General features: G+C 35.9%; 1 protein-coding gene across 1 annotated transcript in view; it reads right to left on the reverse strand.

The window, feature by feature from the left end:
- Positions 1 to 476: 476 nt before the first annotated feature.
- The window catches only part of mRpL49 (mitochondrial ribosomal protein L49), a 37378-nt gene continuing 13423 nt past the window's right edge, over positions 477 to 24431 (reverse strand). Inside the window, exons 2-4 of the mRNA XM_089091360.1 lie at positions 14509 to 14707; positions 6447 to 6586; positions 477 to 682 (exon numbers count right to left, since the gene is read on the reverse strand). Of these exons, the coding sequence (XP_088947486.1) occupies positions 536 to 682; positions 6447 to 6586; positions 14509 to 14707 (486 nt within the window). The 3' untranslated portion in view covers positions 477 to 535. The remainder of the gene's footprint in view (positions 683 to 6446; positions 6587 to 14508; positions 14708 to 24431) is intronic.

The raw sequence follows: 24431 nt of genomic DNA on the forward strand, positions 1-24431 counted from the left end.
ATAGTCTCATCTAACATTTCCTTTATCAGTCTCTACTAATTATTTTCAACACCAACATATTTTTGACATGTTTTGACTTGTCCGTTCAGTTTTTCCTCCCTTTTTTGCGAAAATTTGGCTCTGTTGCTTGTGCCATCAACTATGACTGAGCTTGCCACCAATTATGAATGAGTGTACCACCAACTAAGAATGAGCTTGCCACCAATTATGAATCACCTTGACTTTCGATAATACATTTCATAACTGGCCTCTTTTTATGAGCATCCCCTAATTGCTTCCAATTCGAATAGATTTCTGAAATAATTTTCAAGTTGTTTAAAGTTTAATTTTTCATAACTAATGACAGTAATTATTGATTAAAACATCTTCCATCTTACATGCCAATTATATCTTTTTTTTATACCTTTACATGAAATCCCAAGTCAAACAATATTTACGTACCTTTTCAAATGTACGATTCCAAACAGAAAATAAAATAATGTGATGACAATTATATAATTTGTAATAAAAACAATTTTATTAAAAAAAAAATAATCTAGAATCCCTTTTCTATAAGCCAAGAATTAATTACATTGACATGGTCTTCTTTGAATCTAATCCACCTGCTCAGTTCATGGACTTGGGATGGAACAAATTGCTGATGATATTCATCCAAGTAGTCTTTAAGCTCTTTTTCTAAAGCCTGAAAAAATATATTTCATAGATATACAGAATTGAAAAGCAAACGTTAAATTACCTCTTATATTATAGATCTGCTTCCATTAAAGAATTAAAACATATATGCGATTATTTTTTATACATTTAAATTCTATTCCTATATTTAGTTTTATATATTAATTTTCTAACATATTAAAAAAATGATATGCTAAAGAGACGGGTATTACAAAAACAAGTCTTTTGAGGTAATGCTCCCTTGAATTTTCCTTCTTCTTTCCGTTTAAATAATTCTTCATCTTATTGTCCAACCCTACTCTATTACAGTTTCTATTCTATTCTATTACTCTATTATTCTATTGCTATTCTATTACTATACTATTCTATTACGAACAAATCTATTACAGGAAAATAAGTAAAGTTTGAATCCTCTAAGTTTAGCAGAGGAATTTTACCAGGGGCGGGGATAAGCAATACCAGGAATTTTCTTATCGCATTGAATGATGAGAGCAAAGGTGTTTCTAATTTTCTTCTTCGATAAAATTTTTAGCATTTTTTTGACTCTACTGGCGCCACCTTGGTGGCATAAGAGGGGGGAGGGGCATATAGAGGCTAAGGTTCTAGATGCAACAAGGAAACCAACTTTTCAGTTTTGACTTTTTCTAGGCAATGGCGTTATTTCACGAAAATGTCGGGAGAGGGGGCAAAGTGTATATTTCAAAATCTAGTGGGAGGGAAATTTCGTAGTTTTCAACAATGTTTCAATGAAAATACCCCAAAAAGGTATTTTTCAGAATTTAGGAGAATAAAAAAATTATGGGTCCCCCCTCCAATTGACCCTCCCTCGTGGAAAGAATTTCTCTCTAACTTCTGATACAAAACATTTGCAGTTTATTAGGTTTGGGCGTATTAAATTGCTCAGTTCCATCTTATTATTTTTGTGGAATCCCCTTTTCCAAAGACAGCATCTGAAGAAAATTGATTCTAGCAGGCAGCTTCATAGTTAATAAAAGCTAAATAACCAGAATTTTATACATATATATATATATATATATATATATATATATATATATATATATATATATATATATATATATATAAAATCCCTCGATCCACTCCCAGATCCACTTCAGATCCCGATCCCAGATCCACTATCACAAATAGGAAAAAAAAACTATTCCATCCACTTATTAACATAATGATATTACGACCATTGTCATTCGATGAGATAATTTACGATCCTGTTACCCCCCCCCCCCCCCCGTTACCGTTAAAATAAAAACCCGGTCAATAAAATTGGTAAATAAAATTGATAAAAGGTACTCCCTGGGACATATAGGGTAAACTTTCTGTTTCAGTTACGTAGCTTGAAGACCAATTGAGCTTTTTTTGTCTAACATTTCTTCAGCTTTTAATGAAAATTTTAAGATTTGGATTTGTCTTAGGGTCAAAAAGGTAATACTCCTCTATTTTGAAAACCAATAGGTATGAATTTTTAACGTAAATGCGTAATTTTCAACGTAACGAATCTTAACGTAAATGAATTCAAAGAAAGTAAACCAAGTTCACCAACTACAAAGAAAGTAAAGAGTTATAATAAAAGACAGAGAAAGAGAGAGAAAACTTATTTCAAATAAAGACCAAATTCGCAAAAAGCCGTGCTAGGCCTAAACCTGCTAAATCTGCTAATCACTAGGCAAACTAAAAAAAAAGAAATCTGAAAAAAATGTTTGATGGAAACTCATAATTTCGAAACGAGTGCGAGGAAACCTGCCCTTTTCCTCGCACTCTTCTCCAAATATAGACGTTTTTCTCGCTTCAGATTTTTTTACACTTTTTTGTCAAAAGATTTTAGTTCTCCTAAAATGTTGAAGTTCAAGAATCAAAAGCAACCAAGTGTACTGTCTTATGAATAGCTCGCAATTTTCTGCAATAATCCAGCAGAAAAATTGCAATAGTAATGTCATAAAAAAAGTAAGTAATACGGCATTAATAATAGTAAAATAGCAATACTGCGCTGGATTTTACAGTCCCTGCAGGTGGTGGTGATATCTGTTTCACGGCCCTTCAGCCAGGGAGGTCAATGGGGAGGGGAGGGGGGGGGGTTGAGGGCCAGCCACCCTATGCTTTTGCATACCCTTCCTGTTTACCTTCCTCAGATTTCTCCAGATACCAATTTAAGGCTGGGTCACCTCTGGCTGATATTAGAGTCACGGCACTGACCTTTGGCTGACCTCAGGCTGGGTCACCTCTGGCTGAGATTAGAGTCACACCACTGACCTCGTTCCAACCCAAATAACCAGTGACACCAGGACTCTTCACGGACACGGACACGGTCTTCACGGACAAGGAATTTTAAGTCTAGCGTGTCAACCACTCGGATAGACGGCAATAATAATGACTAGCGTCTCTGTAAATTATTTTACTTACGCATGTAAAATTCGTTTAATATCCTTCAGTTTTTATAAAATATCTCTATGTTTCGTTTTGGATGGCAGTTTATAAATAACGGTATTTTTATCTTGATTCCAAGGATAATATACCTCTTGGACTCTTTTATTTGACAAAATTATGGATTTTTGCAGGAAAAGCTTAAGAGGAATGTGAAATAAAAGCTAATATCTATAATGCCTTATTTTAACAAAAACTCATGTGACTTCTTTAGTTTCAACTCCTCGAATTTGGAGAATTCTGAAAACTAACACTTTACTTAAAACTGATCTTGCTTGAGGTTTTAAGAGAATTAAAAGTGAATACCAAAATTTACTGATTTTATGACTGGTGAGAGACTTTTGAGAGCCTTATAGATTAGTTTATTATTTTCTGAAGAGAGGGCTTACTTTCTCCTCCTAATCGTGTTTTTTTTATACTTAGTGTTTTTCATATTTTTTTTTCTCAGAATTCCACAAATTTAGGGAAATAAAACGAGTCATTTTATTTGAACCAGTATTGCATATATATATATATATATATTGCATAAACTGTGTAGCAATAATTTTCATTCGTTTTAAGTTTCATCTTCGCTCATTACTTCCATCGGAAAAGATGTTTTTTTTTTTTTTTAATTCAGGATCAAATATTTTGGCCTTCTTACCATCCTGTGAGAACCAGGCGAACTTATGGCCTATTTTATGAGAAACACCATACTAACTACGACTAGACTGTTATAACATTGCAGCAGTTTAAACCTGTTGCTCTTTTCTTTCCCTGCACACACTTTACCAGGGCTAGGATGCCACCTATTCTTATTTATATAAACCTGGGCATTAGAATCTCCTAGTAAAATATCATATTTCCACTTGGGATCCTGTCAATTTATTCCTTGAATTGTAAGAAAATTTCATCTGAATTACAACAATGCCCGTTAGTCAGTTCTACCACTATGTAACGTTAGTCGGTTCTACCACGGTTCTACCGACCCGTTAGTCGGTCATATACCACTATGATTGACACGTTGCACTTTTGGATAATAAAATGAACAACTAGAATTCTATTATTAACACCTAACCAACCTAAGGTAGACTTAGAAGGTTCCTAAAGCGGGGCTTCCATGGGGTTAAATAAAGCTGTCCACAAAATAAATAAACCGTTTTCCTCCCATAACTTTGTTAGCTTTATTGTAGTCGGGAAGAAGTTAAACTTTATTTAAATTTTTCAAGAAAGTCCGCAAAGTTCAACCAATAGCAGAAGACGTGTGGAAAATTCCAGATAAACAACATACAAATTAGCTTCTGCAAATATAATCGTGTATACTTGTTTAAATATTTAGCTAGGTAAAAGAAACAAAAAATATTTTCATTTACTATTAAAAGGAAAAAATGCTTAAAAAGATGGTTTTCTCAGCTCCATGTCTGAGTATTTCAGTTACTTTCTATGAACAAAAAGATGAAATCCATTGTGTGAGTGGGACAAACTTTATGCTTCGTACTTTCAGGACAAACTTTATTAACTTTATTGACGCCGTGGGAGCCCCGCGTTATTCATTATGAGCCCTACCATTATGACTCTAAATACCCCATCCTTCCTACCTGAACATATAAATACTATATCACCTAATTTCATTATTTTTTAGCTATGCACTTGAGTTTCTGAAACTACTAAGAAGTCCAGCTCAAAACGTCTGAGTTATAAGTAAAAATGTCTATACGAAAGTTGTTTTTAACGTGTAATCTTCCAAGTTGCAATTTTTGCACTATTTAAATTGTTATGGCCTCCTGAAAAAGCAATTGGGTCCCGATAATGCATGTCAGAGACTAATACTTCCTCTCAAAAATTACACAGAGCGCTTAAGCCAAGTTAGAACTGGTCAGCAAGAAGTCTCTGGGACCACCAGTTGAATGGAGGTTTTGTGCAATCATGAGCCAATCTTGGTCTCTACATGGTTTTCCATACTAGGCGATGCTCTTCTACCAAAAAGAGTCGACGTCCTGCACAAGCGATGTCAAGCATATAACCTCCGATCTATTATATGTTCAGGTCTGCAGATATTACACAACAATGCTGAAGCAACCCATAACAGACAACATACCTAGGACGAGGTGATTCCACTCTTTGAAGGTCAGTGGACTACCGTATCGCTTGCTAGGCTGCAATATCTTCAAAAGACGCCACTCCTCAAAGGTACCCTGCAGCGCTGTTTGTTGTCACGGTAAGGGTAAGGCAAAGTTGTAAAAAGTCTACCCAATGCCACATAAGCAGGTTTTTTCACATTAGCGTGCATAAGCACGCTAATGTTTAAGCAATGCAGTCTCTAAACAATCAAAGACGAAGAAGAGGACGGATACATCTCGGTTTGATAACACGGGCTCCGAGGTCGGATCATAGCTCCCACAGGCCCTGAAAACGAACGGAGATTATGCAAATGCGTTTCCAAACAATCAGACAAGAAGAAGAAGAATCAAGCAGTTAAAATTTTCTATCTTAACTAGCCTGAACTAACCCATTTAATATGTCTTGTCAGAAAATAAAACCAGAAAAAATAGCCACAGAACAAAAAATCTGCAGATTAAAAATAAATGCACGTCCGGTGCTTTTTTTAAGTGAAAAATATTCAAAGCCTTCAAAAATTGGTGGTTATGCAGATCAGCTTAAGAAATGAAAGGGGAAAATAAAATACACAATTAAACCTAGACTAGATAAAAATTTTAAAAGTTTAAACAACAGCTATTATAGCGAAGACAAATAAAAAGGCACAGGACTCAATAAAAATGCAAGACACAGTAATCTATATTTAAAGAAACCATATTACCATCTAACATATTATGGGATAATGGTTCCATTTTGCAATACTAGGCTACGGTATTAATTGTCACAGCAAAGTTTATAAGGCTAAATCACAATAGTACAACAATGGTCCGTGATATGTAATAATTTCCAGAAGAAATTGACAACCTCTCCCTTTTCCCTTCCTCAATTTTATTAATCGCGTTAGCTGCAAAAAGTACTGAAATCAGCAATTATCGTGTTACGATTGCAATTTTGCAAATTTCCATTATTCTGCTTATTGATAGTATCAAATCTGAACAAAAATTGAGATTTGAAGAAAATGATTTTTGCTTGTAATAAGCCCACACGGTCAACAGGCTGAATAGTACCTCATTTCACTCAGAGTTTCCCAATGAAGCAATCGGACGCTTTGGGAAGGAGTAAAAAAAGGTTTTTCTAAGTTGAGGAGAAGGGGAATAAAAGCTAAAGAGGTCAGGTATTTATATCTAAACTTTCCCTCATGGGACCTTCTTCAAAAAATATGTTCATGTTATTTATACCATAAATACTAGGTTAGCAAGTCATACCCAGATGTCACCCTCTATGTGTAGTATTTGTGTGTAGCTCCATCCACCTCTCTGGGTTTTCACTGTCCTGTTTACAAAGTAAACGGGAAGCATGTGATTCCTTGATCGTTTCACATGATATGGACAATCAAGTGACGAACCTAAAAAATTATATAAGAACATTAATTAGTTCAAAGAAACGAATCAGCACAGAGAAACAGAGAATTTACTTGTAAAAAATGTCGTGAGTCAAAAGTTATTTGTTGTTTTATGGCTTAACTTTTCTCATAGAAGAATCAATCATTTTTAAAAAGATGGAGTTATTTGTCTCTCCAGAAATTGCATTTCTTTGTCAGTCAAGATGGAGTACTTGAGGAACAGCTTCATCCAGCGTTGCACTTCTATCTGGAACGATCTTCCTGAGGATATTATCCCTGCAAATCCCTCTGTTGACACCCTTCAAAAGAAGGTTCAATAGACATTTAAAACCTCGAGGCCATTGAAAGAGGTAAATGAATAGCGGCATATCAGATACTTTGAAGTACCTGGCGCCGTGAATATTGTAATAAAAAAAAAATTAATCCGGTTTCAAAGGCTTCCAAATAAGGAATAATGGGATTAGCTGGTGAAAATGTGTCACAAAAATAAACCAGTAGGCACAAAACACACTTTTTAACACAAAATCGGAGGGGGGATGGCGACCAACGATGAAGAAAAAGAAACTGAAGCACTAAACATTTGTACCCAATATGGAGCATAAAACTAAAATACAACTGTATTGTAAAGATAATCTGGTTTAATCCCTAGATCAGTGTTCTGGCAACTGGCCAAAAACAGTAATGCCATTTTTCCAACTTAATCTAGGGCTATTTTGTACAAAGAATGGATTTTCAGTAAACAAAAATTCTTCATAACAAGAGAATTCTCATTTTTGTTACATGTAGGGAATATTTCAGCTTGAATCCTATAAAAATACAGGTTAATAATTTCAACCATTCGATTCTCTTTGAAATTGTCTACTTTTTTAAGTTGATATCAGACGCTGTAGTAAAGGTGGCGCTATTTTTTTCCAATCTTCCCGAGTTACATCGTTATCCGACTTTTACCCGTTTTCCGTCCTCTAGGCCTTGGCATTAAACTCGGCTCTGAGAGGGTAGTTGCCCCCTGCTCCATGGAAAATTACGCCCCCTGAGGATGAGGGGGCATTGCCAACTCGAGGAGACTCAATAAGTCAGCCATGATAGTAGCCATCTTTAAAACTAGAATTGCGTCAACTTCTCTTGTCTTGTTCAAACTATGGAGCTCCATCAAAGTTATTGCAATAAAGTTTAACTAACGAAGCCTCAGCCCCCCTGGATACGGCCTCGCCGATACTATAGATTATGAAGTTGTGAAAAATATGAACTACATACCAGTGTAATAGCAGTGTAAGAAAACAGTGTAAGTGTAAGTGATAGAAAACAGTGTAAGCTTTACTCGCTAAAATAGTACCATGCAAGCATAATCATGTCAAGCACAAATACGCGCAGCAACGATATAAAGAAGAGTAAAATCACAAAAGTCAGAACGACTAACTGGCGGATGGAGTTGCTTTTGGTGACTCTTTGATCGTAAAACGTGCCCTTAATATCGCGATCGATGTTTAAAGAAATATATTAAGCCAAACTGGCCAGCCATGACAAAGAACAAACAAAGAGAAAAATCTCAATAAAGAAACAAACAAACGTGACTATGGACAGTAGAAAGAAAAGATAGAAACCAAAACGACAGGGATATTTCGTCTGTAATAAAACGATGCGTCTTCAACGCTGATGGAAAAAAAGATAAAAACTAAAATAGCTTAAAAAAAAAACAAAGAATAAAAACAACCAATATTAATATCTACAATTGACGCAACTCATACACATAGGTAACAGAAGCTGATCGAATTACTTTGATCGCCAAAGCAACTGGATAAAATAATATAAAATGGAAATGAAGTTAATTATTTTGTTGCGAAGTATCCTATTGTTTGCTACTATTGCTGCAATTCTCCTAGGTCTTGTATTTAATCTCGTCCCCTGATGATTTTGTAAAATTTTAATACCCCCTTTAACTATTGTTTCACTGTTCAGAAGAATGGTATAAAGTGGGCCAATATTCAAATTTCCTGTATCTCTATTTATAGAAATATTAGCAAGCATATTGATGTTGGAAATCAAACAGCTTGATATGGGTGTATGGCTCAGTTCTGACAGCAGTACTGAGGATACTATCGTCAGCGAAATCAACTGGTCCTCATCTACTGAAGGCGATCTACATGTTTTGGCATGAAAAGAATTGGAATGACATAGACGACAACAAACGCTTGTTTTTAGTTTACAACCGCAACAATAAGGTCATTCGCCTAAACTAAGAATAGAACTGATCCTATCAACGTTGCGGGAAACCAAATCCAAATTCAATAGGTGAGCGGAAAAGGAGGTCCATGGAGACACTCCTTCTAGACAAGCAAGATTCAAACCATATGAGCCTTCTCTTTTATACCATAATGAGATGATTTAGTAATTAGAATTTGGTGGATCAAAGTATTTCAAACCCTTTTCCACGTTAATGATCCTAATTATTTCTACTTTAGAAACTAGTTCTAGGGCCATTGACTTCAGGCAAGATGGACCAAGAAACGAAGTACAATCGGTTTTGGAAGCAGAGGAGCTGACTGGAATAACTATTTCCCCAACATTGGCAAAATAGGAGGTAAACGCTTTTTGAATTTTCAGTTTTACCCTCAACAGTGAAATCATCAATCAACAAGGAGGTGGAGACAGAGGCTTAAGGATAAAATTGATTGCCTACCAAGTTATTCGAACAATCTTCTTGCATCTCAAAAATACTCGAAAATTATAAAAGAGTTTGATCTTCCGAATCAAACAATAAAGAACAAAATTAGAGTTTAAAAGTTTGGTTAAACACTAATCCCTCTTATATAGTGAGGGAGATCAGAAACGTTTTTCTTGAGAAGGTGGTCTAATTTTGAAGAAAACAAGTCTATTAGGGCCGATTATTCTTATTGGTAAGCCAAATGATGTTGTCTTGAAAATTTCCAGCAGAAGTAAGCATTACAGCCAAGGCTGTATCCAAAAAGGATGGAGTCTTAACGGGTTTAACCCCCCCCCACCATCAAAATTTTGTCCAACCGATAAAGAAGTAACAATACATATTAAATAATTTTGGCAGTAGTTTGTAAAGATTTATTGTAACCTCCCTACAAAAGAAAATACCCCCCCCCCCAAGAAAAAGAATCCTGAATACGCTATTGATCACAACCCACTGTAGAATGAATCTCTCTCAGCACACCAGTACACAGATATCTGTTAATGTCCAGCATTTTCTCATCAAAATCCCAGGAAACGTTCTTTTCTGCCATAATCTTGCTTTAACAAGTTCTATTTTGATTCGAAAAGTCTCACTCTCTTCTGTCTTTTTCTTTAACGGACAGATATTTATTCTCATAAAAATATTTCATTATCTTTAGATATATGAAATTGTCACGAGCAAATGCTTTCAGTAGAGAGAAACCGTCGCAATCTTGTAATCCTTTCAATCATCAATCAATCATTTTATTAATACTAAAACACTATTAAAAACGTAAAGAAAAGTTATTTGGCCCAAGAAGCTTGGCTTGCTGTGGGCCATACAACACAATAATAAAGCACTAAAAGACTCTTTGACTCTTATATTGAAAACCTCAACACTCTAGGACTACTAAACAAGATTGAGGATATTACTTTTTAATAAAATACAAGGGTTGTAAGATTGGAAGTAGGATTCATTTCAATGACCCTACTCATCGACAATACTGCAAGCATGACAATATTGTCCTTTTATTGTGATTACAGAACTCTCAGGGAAAGAATTTTTTGTCCTCAAGATAAAGCCAAGGAAATTACAACCCTTGCCCTGATGGCTGTGGGGGGGGGGGGGGGGTGTAAACCACAAAAACATAATTTCCACACTTTTTAACTACTTCGAACAAAATGGCTATCTTAATACATTGACCACATGTGTTTGGGGAAATGGTGTGTGTGAAAGTGATGATAGTTATTATCATCTCGCTGGTAGCTGTTCTAAAGGGCATAAGCCCATCACGTTATTAGATGAGTGAGCCCTTTTTAAAGTTTTTAAAGTGTCGCTATGAATAAAAACCGCAAAGGCCTCTAGGGCACAAATTACAACCCTTGCCCCGAGGGCTCTGAGGGGGTTATCACCCTCAAAGAACTGATTTCTAAAACTTTAACTACGTTGAACAAAATGGCTATCTAAAAATTTTGATTGGATGTGTTTGGGGAAAACACGGGCGTGAGAGGGGGATTAGTTGCCTTCAAATCGCTTTAGACTATTAAAAAGGGCACTAGCCCTTTGAATTTCCAATTGAATGAGCCCTTTTTCAAGTTTCTACGACAAAGCTTTCAATAAAAACCTTATATTCCCCCAGGGCATAACTTACAGCCTTTACCCTGAGGGCTGTGGCGGGAGTGTCATCCTCCTTAGATATAATTTCCGGACCTTTCAACTACTTTGAACAAAATGGCTATCCCAAAATTTTGATTGGGTGTGTTTGGAAAAATGGTGGGTAAGGAAGGGGTGTTAGTTGCCTTCCAATCACTTTCGACTAGTAAAAAGGGCACAAGCCATTTCAATTTTCAATCAAATAAGCCCTTTTTGAAGTTTCTACGACAATGACAACCCCCTGTGGGAGGGTTGTCATCCTCAAAGACCTAATTTCCAGAACTTTCAACTACGTTGAATAAAATGACTATCTCAAAATTTTGATTGGATGTGTTTGGGGAAAAGGTGGGCGTGAGAGGGGGGTTAGTTGCCCTCCAATCACTTTCGACAATTAAAAAGGCACTGGCCCTTTTAATTTCCAATCGAACGAGTCTTTTTTGAAGTTTCTACAACAACGCTTTCTATAAAAGCCTTATATGGCCCCATGGCATAACTTACAACCCTTGCCCTGAGGGCTGTGGAGGAGTGTCCTCCTCAAAAACATAATTTCTATCTCGAAATCAACTACGCTGAACAAAATGGTTATCTAAAAATTTTGATTGGATGTATTTGGGGAAATAGTGGGCGTGGAAGGGGTGTTAGTTGCCTTCCAATCACTTTCGACTATTAAAAAGGGCACAAACCGCTCCAATTTCCAATCGAATGAGCCCTTTTCGAAGTTTCTACGACAACTCCTTCGATACGAAGTGCCCAGGTCTAAGACCAAGAAATCAAAAAACCAAAAAATAATACATTGTGCCAACATCGTTCTTTACTTAGGCAGTGCTATTGCGCTGCCTATGTTCTTATATTGTCTTAGCAAAAATTTTAGAGCCTCCTCCTTCTTCGATCTTGGTTACCAAAGAGCTGTTTCATCTTACTCTTTTGAGCTAGTTTATATATAAAAAGACATATCTCTTTTTTTTTACTCTGACAAGCTCAACAATAGAAATCCTGCTCTTGTAGACTCAGGACGGTTAGCATTCCGCTAGGCACATACTCCAATCCTCCCGCTCTTTAGTTCCATACCTTTTGCCTAAGAACATGCCTATAAAACAACGGGATATACCTCCTCCTCCCCCCCCCCCCAAAAAAAAAAGGAACAAATTTATTAGTTTTAAGAGTCAATATTGTTTTCTATGTGAACACTGTAACAAGCATGTGATGACAAATGTAGGTATGATGTCCTACTTTAAGGGAGAACAGCCACAATACTGATAGAATAATTGTGGCATGAAGAATGAAGTAAGAAAAGCAAAGTAAGAAGTAAGCAGAATAATTACTAAGCAAAAGAACAGGCAGAGCTCAGCACAGACTAAAATCGAAAAGCCATATTAAGCAAAGCTTATGTGTAAATGCAAAATGGTAAAGGAGAATCAAAATTCCAAAAGCAAAATATTACCCACCCTTTATTATACTTTCCACTGATAAATCAATACAATGGAAATCAAAGTATAATAGTAGTGAGAAATGAAAGTGGTAAAATTAAAACACCAGTAATAAGTGTTGTTTTATTATCCTTTTAATTTTGGTAAGCTTTTGCACCTAAATTTGAAATCAAAACATGTGTTTCATCTCCTTGTTCCCATACTTCAACTTGAAGAATCAGGCATCAAGCTAGAGGATGCTCAAACACACCTTATAAAAGCTTTCCTGGACATATTTTCTGCGTTCAGATTCTCATTTCCTCATAAAAAACTTATTTTTATGGTAATGAAGCTCTATCTTTGTATACTTATTACAGCAAAATTGTCATAGCTGAAAAATAACTTCACGTACAGCATCAAAAAATTAGTCCTATAAAATGTCACAGTGTTGCTTACAATTTTTTTTTTTATACACTGAGACATGGGCACTTCCAGATCTTATTACATACTAGTTAAAAATGCCCATTTTGCTCGTGGCCCACGGAAAGCCCGCTTCGTGGACATTTTTTTTTACCACCCTCCACATATTAAGGCATTTGGCCCCTACTAATGGGATCCATCCTTTGGCTTTTGCAAGTTCGGCTTTGTTTTGCTCAAGCGTTCAGTCATATGACCCTTGTACTGGTAAATGTCAGTCCCTCAGTCAGGGAACATTTGTCCCCCCCCCTTACACTTCGAAACATACCCTTTTGGGGTATATTCATTGAATTTCTTTTTCACTGAAGAAATTAAAAAAAAAAATCCCTCCACCCCCAATCTACATTTCCGTGACTGAGACAATTAAGGTCGCCAGCATAAAATGTAACAGGATTATGAAAGAGCTTTAATTTCTGCACTAGGAATTAAATGGGACAACTGTATAGAAATATGTAGCAATACATTCATATCATGTTATATAGGAATATCATACATATCATATAACAAGGAATATCATGTAACAACTGTCTTTTTATTATAAGATTTTTGGAAAAACGAAATAAGGTTTATAAATGGAGGTTCTTTTAAAGTAAAGTTAGGCCCAAAAAAAGTGACTTCTAAGTGCAAGTTGAGTGTCTAGAAATAAAAGATTTGAATTACGCAGGCCTGAAAACAATTGTTAATCAGGCTTCAAACAAGAAGAACACCTTTATGATAAGAGCTAATAATCAAAATAAAACTGAGTGAATTGGATTTATCTTACTATGTAAACAATAAGAAATTCAGACTTCCAGCACTAGCTGTAATACCTGGACCAATGCATAAATGGCAGATTACCTGACAAATGCAGTAAAAATATTTCTACTACTACTAACAACTCACCGCCGCAGTACCCGGCCGTCCGAGGCCAACAGAGTTATGCATGCTCCACGTCCATCCCAGTCTATTGAAACCTTCCCTCTTCACGACTGCTCACAAAGATCCCATTTCCCTTAAATTTTCCTTTATGACACCCTCCCATCCCAGACGAGGACGACCTGCTTTTCGTTCAGCCCTAGACGGTTGGTTGAAAAAAAAACAATCTTCGGCAATCTGTCATCCTTCATCCACACAACGTGTCCTATCCATCTAACCTTTCTTTCATTATAGCCCTAGAGAGCGATATTGAACCACATTTTTCGTACAGCCTATTGTTTGAAATACAGTCAGTCATCCGGATACCCAGAACAATCTTTAAGCAATTTCTTTGGAATACATCTAGCAAATCTTCATCCGCTTTTCGAAGCGCCCATGCTTCAGAGCCATATTTGACTGCTGTCATCACTGTAGCATCTAATGTTCTAATCTTGGTTTGCAGACTTACCTTCCTATTCTTCCAAACCTTTTTTAACTGTGAAAAAACATCCTGAGCCATGGCTATTCTACTTTTAAGACCTTCAAAGCTCCCAACATCTTTACTAATAATACTACCAAGGTAAGTGATGCTGCCCTCCTGATCAATCTTTTCATTACCCAACGTCACCTTTTTATCTTCATTTATTCCTAGCCTTAGTGACTTAGCCTATAACCCTAGCCTTAGTTTATATTAACCCAAAATAAAAATATTGGGTTCCACTTATACCAAGAAATGGATAGAATTCATTTCTATATTCAACCCTCTAGATAAGCATTATCACCTTCTAGAGGTAAACAGAAAATAAAAACTTTCTTACCTTTAGGTGGGGCCCAGCCAGAAGGATAGGCGTCCTTTACAGGGGGTATTGGGACAGTCTGTTGAGGGAAAAGTCGTTCTATATTCTTCCAATCAACCTTTACTTCTTCCACATTTGTATACAATTCAGAAGGGCCAACAGTTGGTTTCAGAGGAAGTTTTGGGTTAAAATATGGATTCCAAGGTATCTTTGTCTTTATCTTAAATAATATAACAAGAATGAGACCCATTCAAAAAGTAAATTACAGAGGAATAAGCAAGATTAACATAAAACATTAACCCAATTATATGTAGGCTACATAAGTTATCCCATTCATTCTGATAAAGACAAATACAACTAAAAGTACTTTCTTCTTTTTTAAATAGATGTTCATTGGCCATAGAAAGAAGTTTATTGCTACAAACTGTAGGACGCCTTTCAATGTGCGTCAATTCATGAAAATGTATGGGGGAGGAAGGCAAAATTTACTTTTCAAGATCTAGGGGATAGAAGTAAATTTTTTTTCTTCTTCAATAGACATACGGAAAAGGGTTATTTTCCAGTTAAAATAGTTAAGAAACGCATTTTTTCAATATAGTGGAGGTAAAATTGGCTCCCCTGCCCCCTCCTTCCTATTTATGCCCCTGAGCCCTACACCCTTTTCATGGGAATGCAGCAGCCAGCAGGAAAACTCCAAAATTTCAAGTGCACAAACACAGTGTGATCCCAAATTAAATAATAAAAATTGATAAAGAAAGTAAAGGAGTCAATCCGATTCCCAAATTAAAAAGTCAAATAAACCAGCTTTATCACATAAAGTTAAGTATAACTGGCATCTCTGACCTAAATGGAATAAAAAAATTTTTTTTTTTTTTAAATGAAACTAAGAAACAGCATTAAAACTCAAAACTGGACAAAAATTATTTGAATCAAGCTAGAAATATTATCAAACAGATATCGTTTGGAAAACTTTGTTAACCCTGAAGATTCAAATATCCATACTCAGTGTGTTGAGAGGTTATGGGGCTCTTCCAAAAAACTCTGCAAGAGGTCAGGGATGAGGAGCATGTACCTGAAGTCGTTTATTGTTAGATTCCTCTTCCTTGAAACCTACACGCCTGTACCATTTTCTGATCCAGGCTGCAAGTTAATGCCCCCTGGCAGCAGCAGATCAAGGGGGGGTGGGGGTAGTGTAATTTACTTAATTAGCGCAATATTGCGTTAATTAAACTTGCTCCTACTACAAGTTTATTGGATAAATATATTTTGATCCTGGATCCACCCCTGGCTTACAGACCTCAGAGCCATGGAGGCCAGAGCCATGGAGGGTGAAGCTGCACATGAGGAAAATAAATTAAATGAGAATTCAGATGAGGAGCTTGAGCTTGCTTTAGTCTTAAATAATTTGTAGAAACATCAAAAGAGGTATGTTTCCCTTTCAACTATTTAAATTACTATTTTTTTATTTCTCTTTTACTTTTGTAATTTTCTCAATTGAAGCAGTGTGTAAATTAGGATTCTTTTTCCATTTGGTATTGTTATATTACACCAAAGTTTATTGCATAGAAAATGCACCCTTATATGCAGATCTTGGGAAAATGTTTGGAATTTAGAATCCCTTTGTAAATCTAAGAGCTTAGCAGAAGTGACAACCTGAAGGAGGCCTGGTCAAAATTCATAACACATACAGATCTTATGTCCTAAGCAAATCTTATCCAAAGCCCTCTGAGCTGAGAATAAAAAAAAATACAATGTGCATTTTTGCTAATACATCTAGGAGAGAAAGGGAGAGATATGTTCAGTTCTGTTCCTTTACAATATCTGATGAATATTTCCTTAAAAATTACCTTAAATCGCATGTCCAGCAAGATAAGGTGGTGACGATCATCCTGTGGAACATCTTGCTGGTGGTGTGACATGGCTATGGTTTTGCATCCCAGGTTAGCCTGCACTCTGCACTAGTCCAGTCCTAATCAACTCCTTTCTTGAATGCAACTATGGTTTGGGACTCAATGGTGGATTTCAATCCCCCTATCAAATACAGTATTCTCAAGGTATATTTTTCCCAAAAGAAACCAACATGATGGTGAAACAATTGATCAATATATTACAAACTTGAAGTTGTTGGATTGAGAATATCAATATTTAACAACTGCTTTGAAAGAAGAAATGATATAAAACAGACTGGTATGTGGTATATCTTCAGCAAAAGCTCCTACAAGCAGGTTCAACTCCGAGCCTATCCCAAGCAGTAACAATCACAAGGGCACATGCAGAAATTGAAGTACAACTTAGAACCATGGGAAAGCCTTGTTTGAGCCAGGATACACACATAAAACAAGAAGTGGATTTCATTTGAAAGGGCAGGAAGACAAACCAAAGCTCACAAGCCTGACCTTGTTCTTTTTGTGGTGTGGAATATTCATCTTTGCACAAATGCTCTGCAAGAGGAAAGCTATATAGCAATTGTCACAAGGTGAACATGGAAACAGGTGATGACCAGCCTTACATGAAATTAACATTCAATGAACAAATAAAAATCACCTTAAAAATTGACATTGTGGGGGCAGACATAATACCAGAAAGGAACTTCAACACTCTTAAGCCACATATAGTCATACATAAGACACTATAGATCCTTACCAACTTTTGTGGTCAAAGATTTCAACACTTGGAATCTGCAGCATAACTTGCACTTATGCAAATGACAGTATTGAAACTCAACTCTTCTTCATAATAAAGGATGCCTCAATATCAATCTTTGGCTTCAGCACAAGCAGGAAACTGGACCTGGTCAAACTAATTTTGTCACTGCAAAGCTTGAAGTCACATAAGTTCACTCCTTATCAAGAAGAATTTAATGCTCTCTTTTAAGGTATCAGTCACCCTGAATGAAATTGATTTTCTTTCCAAGGAAATCACATTAAAAGAAGAAGATGAATCAAAACCTATGTTGGCTACACAAATCCAAATATCTCTTCAAGACAGCTTTAAGAAGGAATTCAATAGAACAGAGAATCTTGACATCCTAGAAAGAGTCTTCAACCCTATAAAGTGAGTTAATGCTGCAGTCACTGCTGAAAAGTCAGACAAGTCTCCAAATATGCATTGACCCCTAAAATTTGAACATGGACATCAAAAGCCCCCATCACCTAATGCCTGCATTTGACAAGGTAGTTTTGAAACATCCCAGTGCTAAATATTTCGTATAAACCACCATCCTCACATAAAACTCCATCCTCTAAGCCCCCTAGCTCAAATTCCTATCAGAAGGAATCACCAAGTCAACAAGCCTCCTTGTCCGGAGAGATGAGGTCAGCCTGGCCCGCCCTCCCAAGAAGAAACAAACCAGAAACACTACCAGGAATTAATCCCTTAACTGACAAACAAGATGCACAACCAAACATGCAATTCCCAAATATATGCTTATTCATTCTAAACTGTAATGCACTTCAGGCCATGAACATACATCAACTACATAAACCAAAAATAATTTCAGAATCGACAAAAATTTATATCCCTGATGATATGCTCATTCAAGCAAAAAAAGATCTTTCTTTACTATTAACAAAGCTGAACATTGATACACAGTCATATGAAAAATAAATAAACAACACAACACATATCAATACTCCACTGGAACATAAGATCACTCACAGAACATAAGTTAAATGAACTAATATCTTTTATGAATCATAATTCCATTAATATTGCTTGCCTCCAGGAAACCTATTTGACCAAAAACCAACAAATAAAGTCTCTGGGATATACTATCCTGAGAAAGGACAGGTTATTAGAGAGAAAAGGAGGTGGTGTAGCTTTAATTGTTAAAAATAATACAAAATTCTGTGGCATCAACTTTCCAGATTTTGCAACTGATGTTGATGTAATTGGTATCAGTGTTTGGCTGAATAATACAAAAACCTACGTAATAAGCTTTTATAACCCTAATGGCCAAACTACAGATGTCATGGATTTCTTTAATTATATAAATAATCCTAATATGTTAAAAAATATCATTATTTGTGGAGATTTCAACGCCCAAAGCCTTTTGTGGGGGAATAAACCAGCAAATAAAGCTGGTAAATTGAATGAGCATATGACTTCAAATAATATTGAATTAGCTGTTGCTACCCCTCCAAACCTGAATACATATTTCAACCCCAAAAGTGGCAGATTCTCCACAATTGACCTACAAATTGTGTCATTAAACATTTTGAATAAAATTTATATAAATAAAATTGATAGTCTATTTACTGACCACTTTGCTATAGTTTGCTCCCTAAATGAACCTGCTGAAACTCTATCACATACCTCCAAATATATCAACACTAAAGCAAATTCGTCTATGTTCCAAAATAAGCTAAATGATGAAATTACAAGTTTCACCCAAAATTCATGCATTTCAAACACAAGAGTTGACACACATGCTGAAGTCTTGGCATCTTTACTAATAAATACAGCTAATCATGCTATCCCCAGGACAACACCCAAGAAAACCTTCCCTAAACACATTCCCAAAGCATGGTGGACAAATGAGTGCCCAAAAAAATGGAGAACAAAAAAGGCAGCTAGTAGAGCATTCATAAAAAAACCATCACCTACTACATATTTAAAAAAATTACAAGCAGAATCTAATCTAAAAAGGACTATAATAGATGCTAAACATAACTACTGGAATAATTTTGCAAATAATCTCTCCAGAGAAACACATGAGCCAATTATACATAAAGTCATAAGCCACATCTGTGGGAAAAAGACTTCCCCCAACCCAGTCCTGTATGAGCTTATACATAATAATACCCATTAAGACAATGATAATGAAAAGGCTAAACTATTTGCAACTCTTTTTGTTAATAAGATAATATCAGGTAATCGAAGCAAAATGTCCATAATTCCTATGAGCTCAAGTTACCAACCACGCCGAGGATCCGAGTATATAAGTAGTCCATTTTTAATCCAGGAAATGAATAATGCAATACATCATATTATTACCAAAACAAGCGGCAGCTATGACAACATAAGCCCTACATGGATAAAGAAACTCACCGCTTCACACAAACAAGAACTGCTAAATTGTTATAATCACGCTTGGGCATCTTCTATGTTCCCCAATATATGGAAATGTTCGTCCCTCCTACCAATCCTAAAGAAAAATAAACCCAAAGATAACCCTGAGTCCTATAGGCCCATAATGATTACTCCTGTGATGGGGAAAATAATGGAGAAAATGATCTATTACTGACTCCTCTGGTTTGTTGAAAAAAATAATATGATCCCTCACACTCAAACTGGATTCAGGAAACACCACTCCTCAACAGATGCTTTCATTTTGCTAACAAATGCAATAAAAAAATGATTCTCAAAAAATAATGTCCTAGTTGCAGCTTTCCTAGATTCTGAAGGGACATGTGACAATTTGAACCACTAAATCCTTTTAAATAAACTTGCAACCATTGGACTACCCCCCAAGCTAATAATTTTGATAAAATCCTTCATATAAGTCCGAGGTTTCATTATTTGTGTTGGTTCAGCCTCTTCACCCCTAAAGACAATAACCAAAGGCCCACCACAGGGAGCAGTCCTCAGTTGCCTCCTCTTTGCCCTGTATCTCTGGGACATGAACCTCCCCCAAACAAATCTATAATATGCTGACGATCTGGTGATATGGTCATCTGGCAACACCTTTGATATAGCACAGTCAAATCTGCAAAAGTCACTTTTACAATTTGAAAAATTCTCTTAACATTCCGATTTACCCATTGCACCTACCAAATAAAAAATAATCCAATTTCACCGAAAGCAAAACCATGTTAATGCAAAACTAACTAAATGGAACAACTATTCCAGAAGATAATCATATTAATTACCTAGGTCTCATGCTTGACCAAAAACTTAATTTTCACCTCCACATTTCAAACACAATAAAAAAAATGCTATAGAAAAACAAATATACTAAAAAGACTTCTTTCTACACCCTGGGGCTCTAAGGAGAAAACCTTACTCCAGTTTTATAAATCACATATGAGACCCCATGTTGACTATGGGCTCATCGTCTATGGTGCATGTGCAAAGACCCAGATACAAAAAATTGAAACAACACAAAATGATATAATACATCTCATATTTGGTCTTAGAAAACCCAAAAGCACCAAGTTTCTACTTATGGAGAGTGGATTAACAACAATAAGGGAGAGACGTAGCTTTATCTTGACAAAACATCTTACAAAAATTGAATCAAATAGCTCACACACCCTACATAATTGGTTAAGAAATCCAGCCATGTATAGAGGCGTTGCAGATGAGTATGCCAATATTCAGAAGAAGTTCCCTGTACCAGCAAAGTCTATTGCACCTACTTTCCTCTAATCCCGTCCATGGAATTGGTCAATTCCCATAATAAATACTGATTTTTCAAAGTGGAATAAAGATTTAACCCCCATTGCTTTTGACCAGAAAAAATTTGCTGAACTTAATACAATGACCTATAAAAACCTCTTCCAAATATTTGTTGATGTGTCAAAAATGAATGAGAAGGTAGCAAGTGGTGCTTTCCTTCCTCACCTGAATATTGCAATGGGAGAGAAATTATATAATAATTTATCTATAATGTCTGCTGAGTTAAATGCCTTAATCATGGCATTAGAACACCTTAAGGAAAACCAACCTTTGATTGCAAATTCAAATAATATTATAGTATATTCCGACTCTTTATCAAGCCTTGAGTTGCTGGCCTCAGCTCCTCAGTATAAGTTGGACATTGCCACTCATCATTGTCTCAGTATTATAGATAATCTTGCTTCAAGTGGCATAAGAACTGATTTTCAGTACATTCCTAGCCACTCCAGTATAAGTAATAATCATTAGGTTGATGAATAGCAAAAAATGCTGTAAATATTAACCAGCCAAGTGGGAGACCAATCCCGATTAGAGATATTTACCAATGGAGACTATCAGATATTAATTTTAATAAGATTAATCCTATCCTTTCCCCTTTTCCCAATAAGTATTTTTTCTAAAATTTATCATAGAATTCGTTCTGGAACAAATGGGCTTAATTTTCTGGCATTCTCGTATAAGTTTTCTAATTCAAGTGGTTCAATTCCCCTGTCCCCTCTTTGCAGGCATTGTAATATGAATAATGAAACAATTGACCATTGCCTATTTGAATGTAATATGCTGAAGTCCGCAAAACAGACTGTGCTTTGTAAACTGCGAAAATACTTCAAACCCAACAAAATCTAACTATCAGCCAAGAGACTAGCCAACTATAGATTCACACTGAGTAAAGACATCGACATCTATCATCTTAATTTTGAACTCCTAGAGTCAAAAGATCTACTGAAAGATATCTGAAATTATCTAATAAATATGAGGCAATCAAGCCAGTAGCTCTGTAGCCCACAGAGTGAATCAAAAGGAAAAGGGCTAAATAGCATTACGAAAAAGCCCGCCTGATGTTAAATAGAAGAAGAAGAAGAAGAATTTCACAAAACATGATGTCCATCGTCAATATTGGTCCCTTGAGCTTGACAATAAGTCATTTTAGCTGACAGCATTCAACACACCAAATCGTCAATACAAATTCAGGCAGATACCCTTTAGATTAATCTCTGTGCAGGACAAATTTCAGCAATGCATGGAAGAGGCCTTTGAAGGTTTTTCAGTCATAGTGGATGACATCATCATTTCCAGCCAAACCAAAGAACAACGCAATGCTAATATTCACAGCACACTAACAAGTCAAGTTCAACCTGCAAAAATGTGTGTCCAAATGTGACAACATACTTATTATGGACAGAGAATATCCAAAAATGGTATCCATCCAGACCCATCCTAACCCTTTTGGGAATGATCAACTACCTAGCAAGATATATAACAAATTTCTCATTGCTCAACCAACCACTTTTCAAATTGGCAAACCAACAGGAGTACCAGTGAGAAACCCAGCATGAAGCAGTGTTCCCCTGCATCAAGGAATTGATTTACAATTCACTAGCATTCCTGGATCCAGCATCAGGAAACATCAAGCTTCAGGTTGATGAATAAAAATTTGGCCTTGGAAACACTGTTCTTCAGAATAAAAAAATATGTCATTTGTGTCACTTAGCGTGACAGAGCAAAACTACAGTATTCCCAAATAGAAAAAGAAATATATTCCATCCTCTTTGGTTACCAGCACTACCATCAATATTTGTATGACCTGAAATTCACTGTTGTGTCTGATCATAAGCCTCTGCAAGGGTGGAAATCATCACCAAGGCTCCAACCAGAAGCTACTATACATTCAACAGTAGAATTTCATCCTGGCAAAGATACTACTGTTGCTGATGTATTGTCCCAATTCTACTTTCCCAAACAGGATGGAAAGACTTAAATGGATACAGTCATATGTGCAATCTATAATGGCATTTCTTCCAATAAGTACAGACAGACTAAACAAATTGAAAGAAGAGAGAGCAGGTGATCATCAATTAATCCAGCCCACCCAAATCATTCAGGTGAGATGGCCTGAAGCTAAAAGCAGCCTACCTGTAAATATGCTCTCATTTTGGAATGTTGATTCTGAAATGACAGTCACCAACCAGATCATACTGAAAGCAGATCCTTAAGTCATTCCTCTGAAATCCTGCAAACATACTTAACTCCATGTATTCCATGTATTACATCTAGGAATAGAACAGACAAAACAGTGAGCTTCATCTATTTTCTGACAAAACACTGTTATGTTTGCACCGAATACCGAAATTCAAATCAAAAGGAGTCCTTGTTACCTCACAATGTTCTCACTTATCTTGGGAAAAGATAGGCTGTGCTTTTTTCTATAAAAACAGATAATATTACCTTATTACAGTCAACTATTACAGCCATTTCATTGAGGTTTATTGAGTTGGATGCCAAGCATATGCCCATTATGTCATGTTTACCTTAAATTGCACTTGCCAGTGATAAGGAGAAGTCCTATGAATGCCGGTCACTAATGATGATAATTCAACTTGTTAGGTGCATCCCATATTCTGAGCCATGGTTTCTTGCACCAGTCTTTGTCAACTGCAGACTTGAAGGCTTCAACACTGGAGGACATAACAGCATTCTGGCTAAGGGAGTCCATAGGCTGATCACATGGTTAGAATTAAATTTGCTCTGCACCCTGGTGTTTAATCCTTTTATACATTTAGTTGCACATTGCTGCACAGGTTAATTTTGGAGACCATACTGCCTTTCCATGATGATAAATAAAAGTTAAAATAGGGATAAAATCCTTTTAATAGACAGTGAAAATGATAACAGTGATAGAAATTCACAAAAATACTAGATATTTTGGTCACATATGCAGTGACCGTCATCAGTAGTAAAATTAAACTAAAACAATTTAAAACAATAGTTTATATACAACATCAAATAAAACTACATATTGTTTAATTCTCTAATTCTTTTCAAAGCAAAGGTGGAAGCTAGCATCTTTGATCTTCTTTCTAAATTCTGGGAAGGATCTAACTTCATTGGGGAAACAAGTGGGGTCTATCAGACCCCATGTACTTGCAGAAGCTCATATGTGGGACGTACTAACCAGAATTTAGAAATGAGATTGTTACAGCATAAAGATTCTATTTTTTTGGCTTTAAAGCAAGATTCTAAGTCTGAAGATTTTACTTCAGCCCTTTCAGAACTTATTTTTTGCAATTTTCCAGACTATTTTATTTTGTTTGATAATGTCTCTTTGATTTCTAGGGATTGGATTTTAAAGCAAAATTATCATGAAACTCTTGAAATAAAGAAAACCTTATTCAAGAACATTGCTTTGAATCGTGACACAGGTGAATTTGGGCTAAATCCTATCTACGATAATTTATTAAAATCTGACAGAGTAAAGTTCAATTCACCCAATGTAGTTGACCTTTGTCCAAGTGTTAGATCATTGAATGTTAATGAACCAAATCCAA

Source organism: Artemia sp. Qi Xiang Cuo, chromosome 7, assembly GCF_049724085.1.
Source record: "Artemia sp. Qi Xiang Cuo chromosome 7, ASM4972408v1, whole genome shotgun sequence".
Lineage (NCBI taxonomy): Eukaryota > Metazoa > Arthropoda > Branchiopoda > Anostraca > Artemiidae > Artemia > Artemia sp. Qi Xiang Cuo.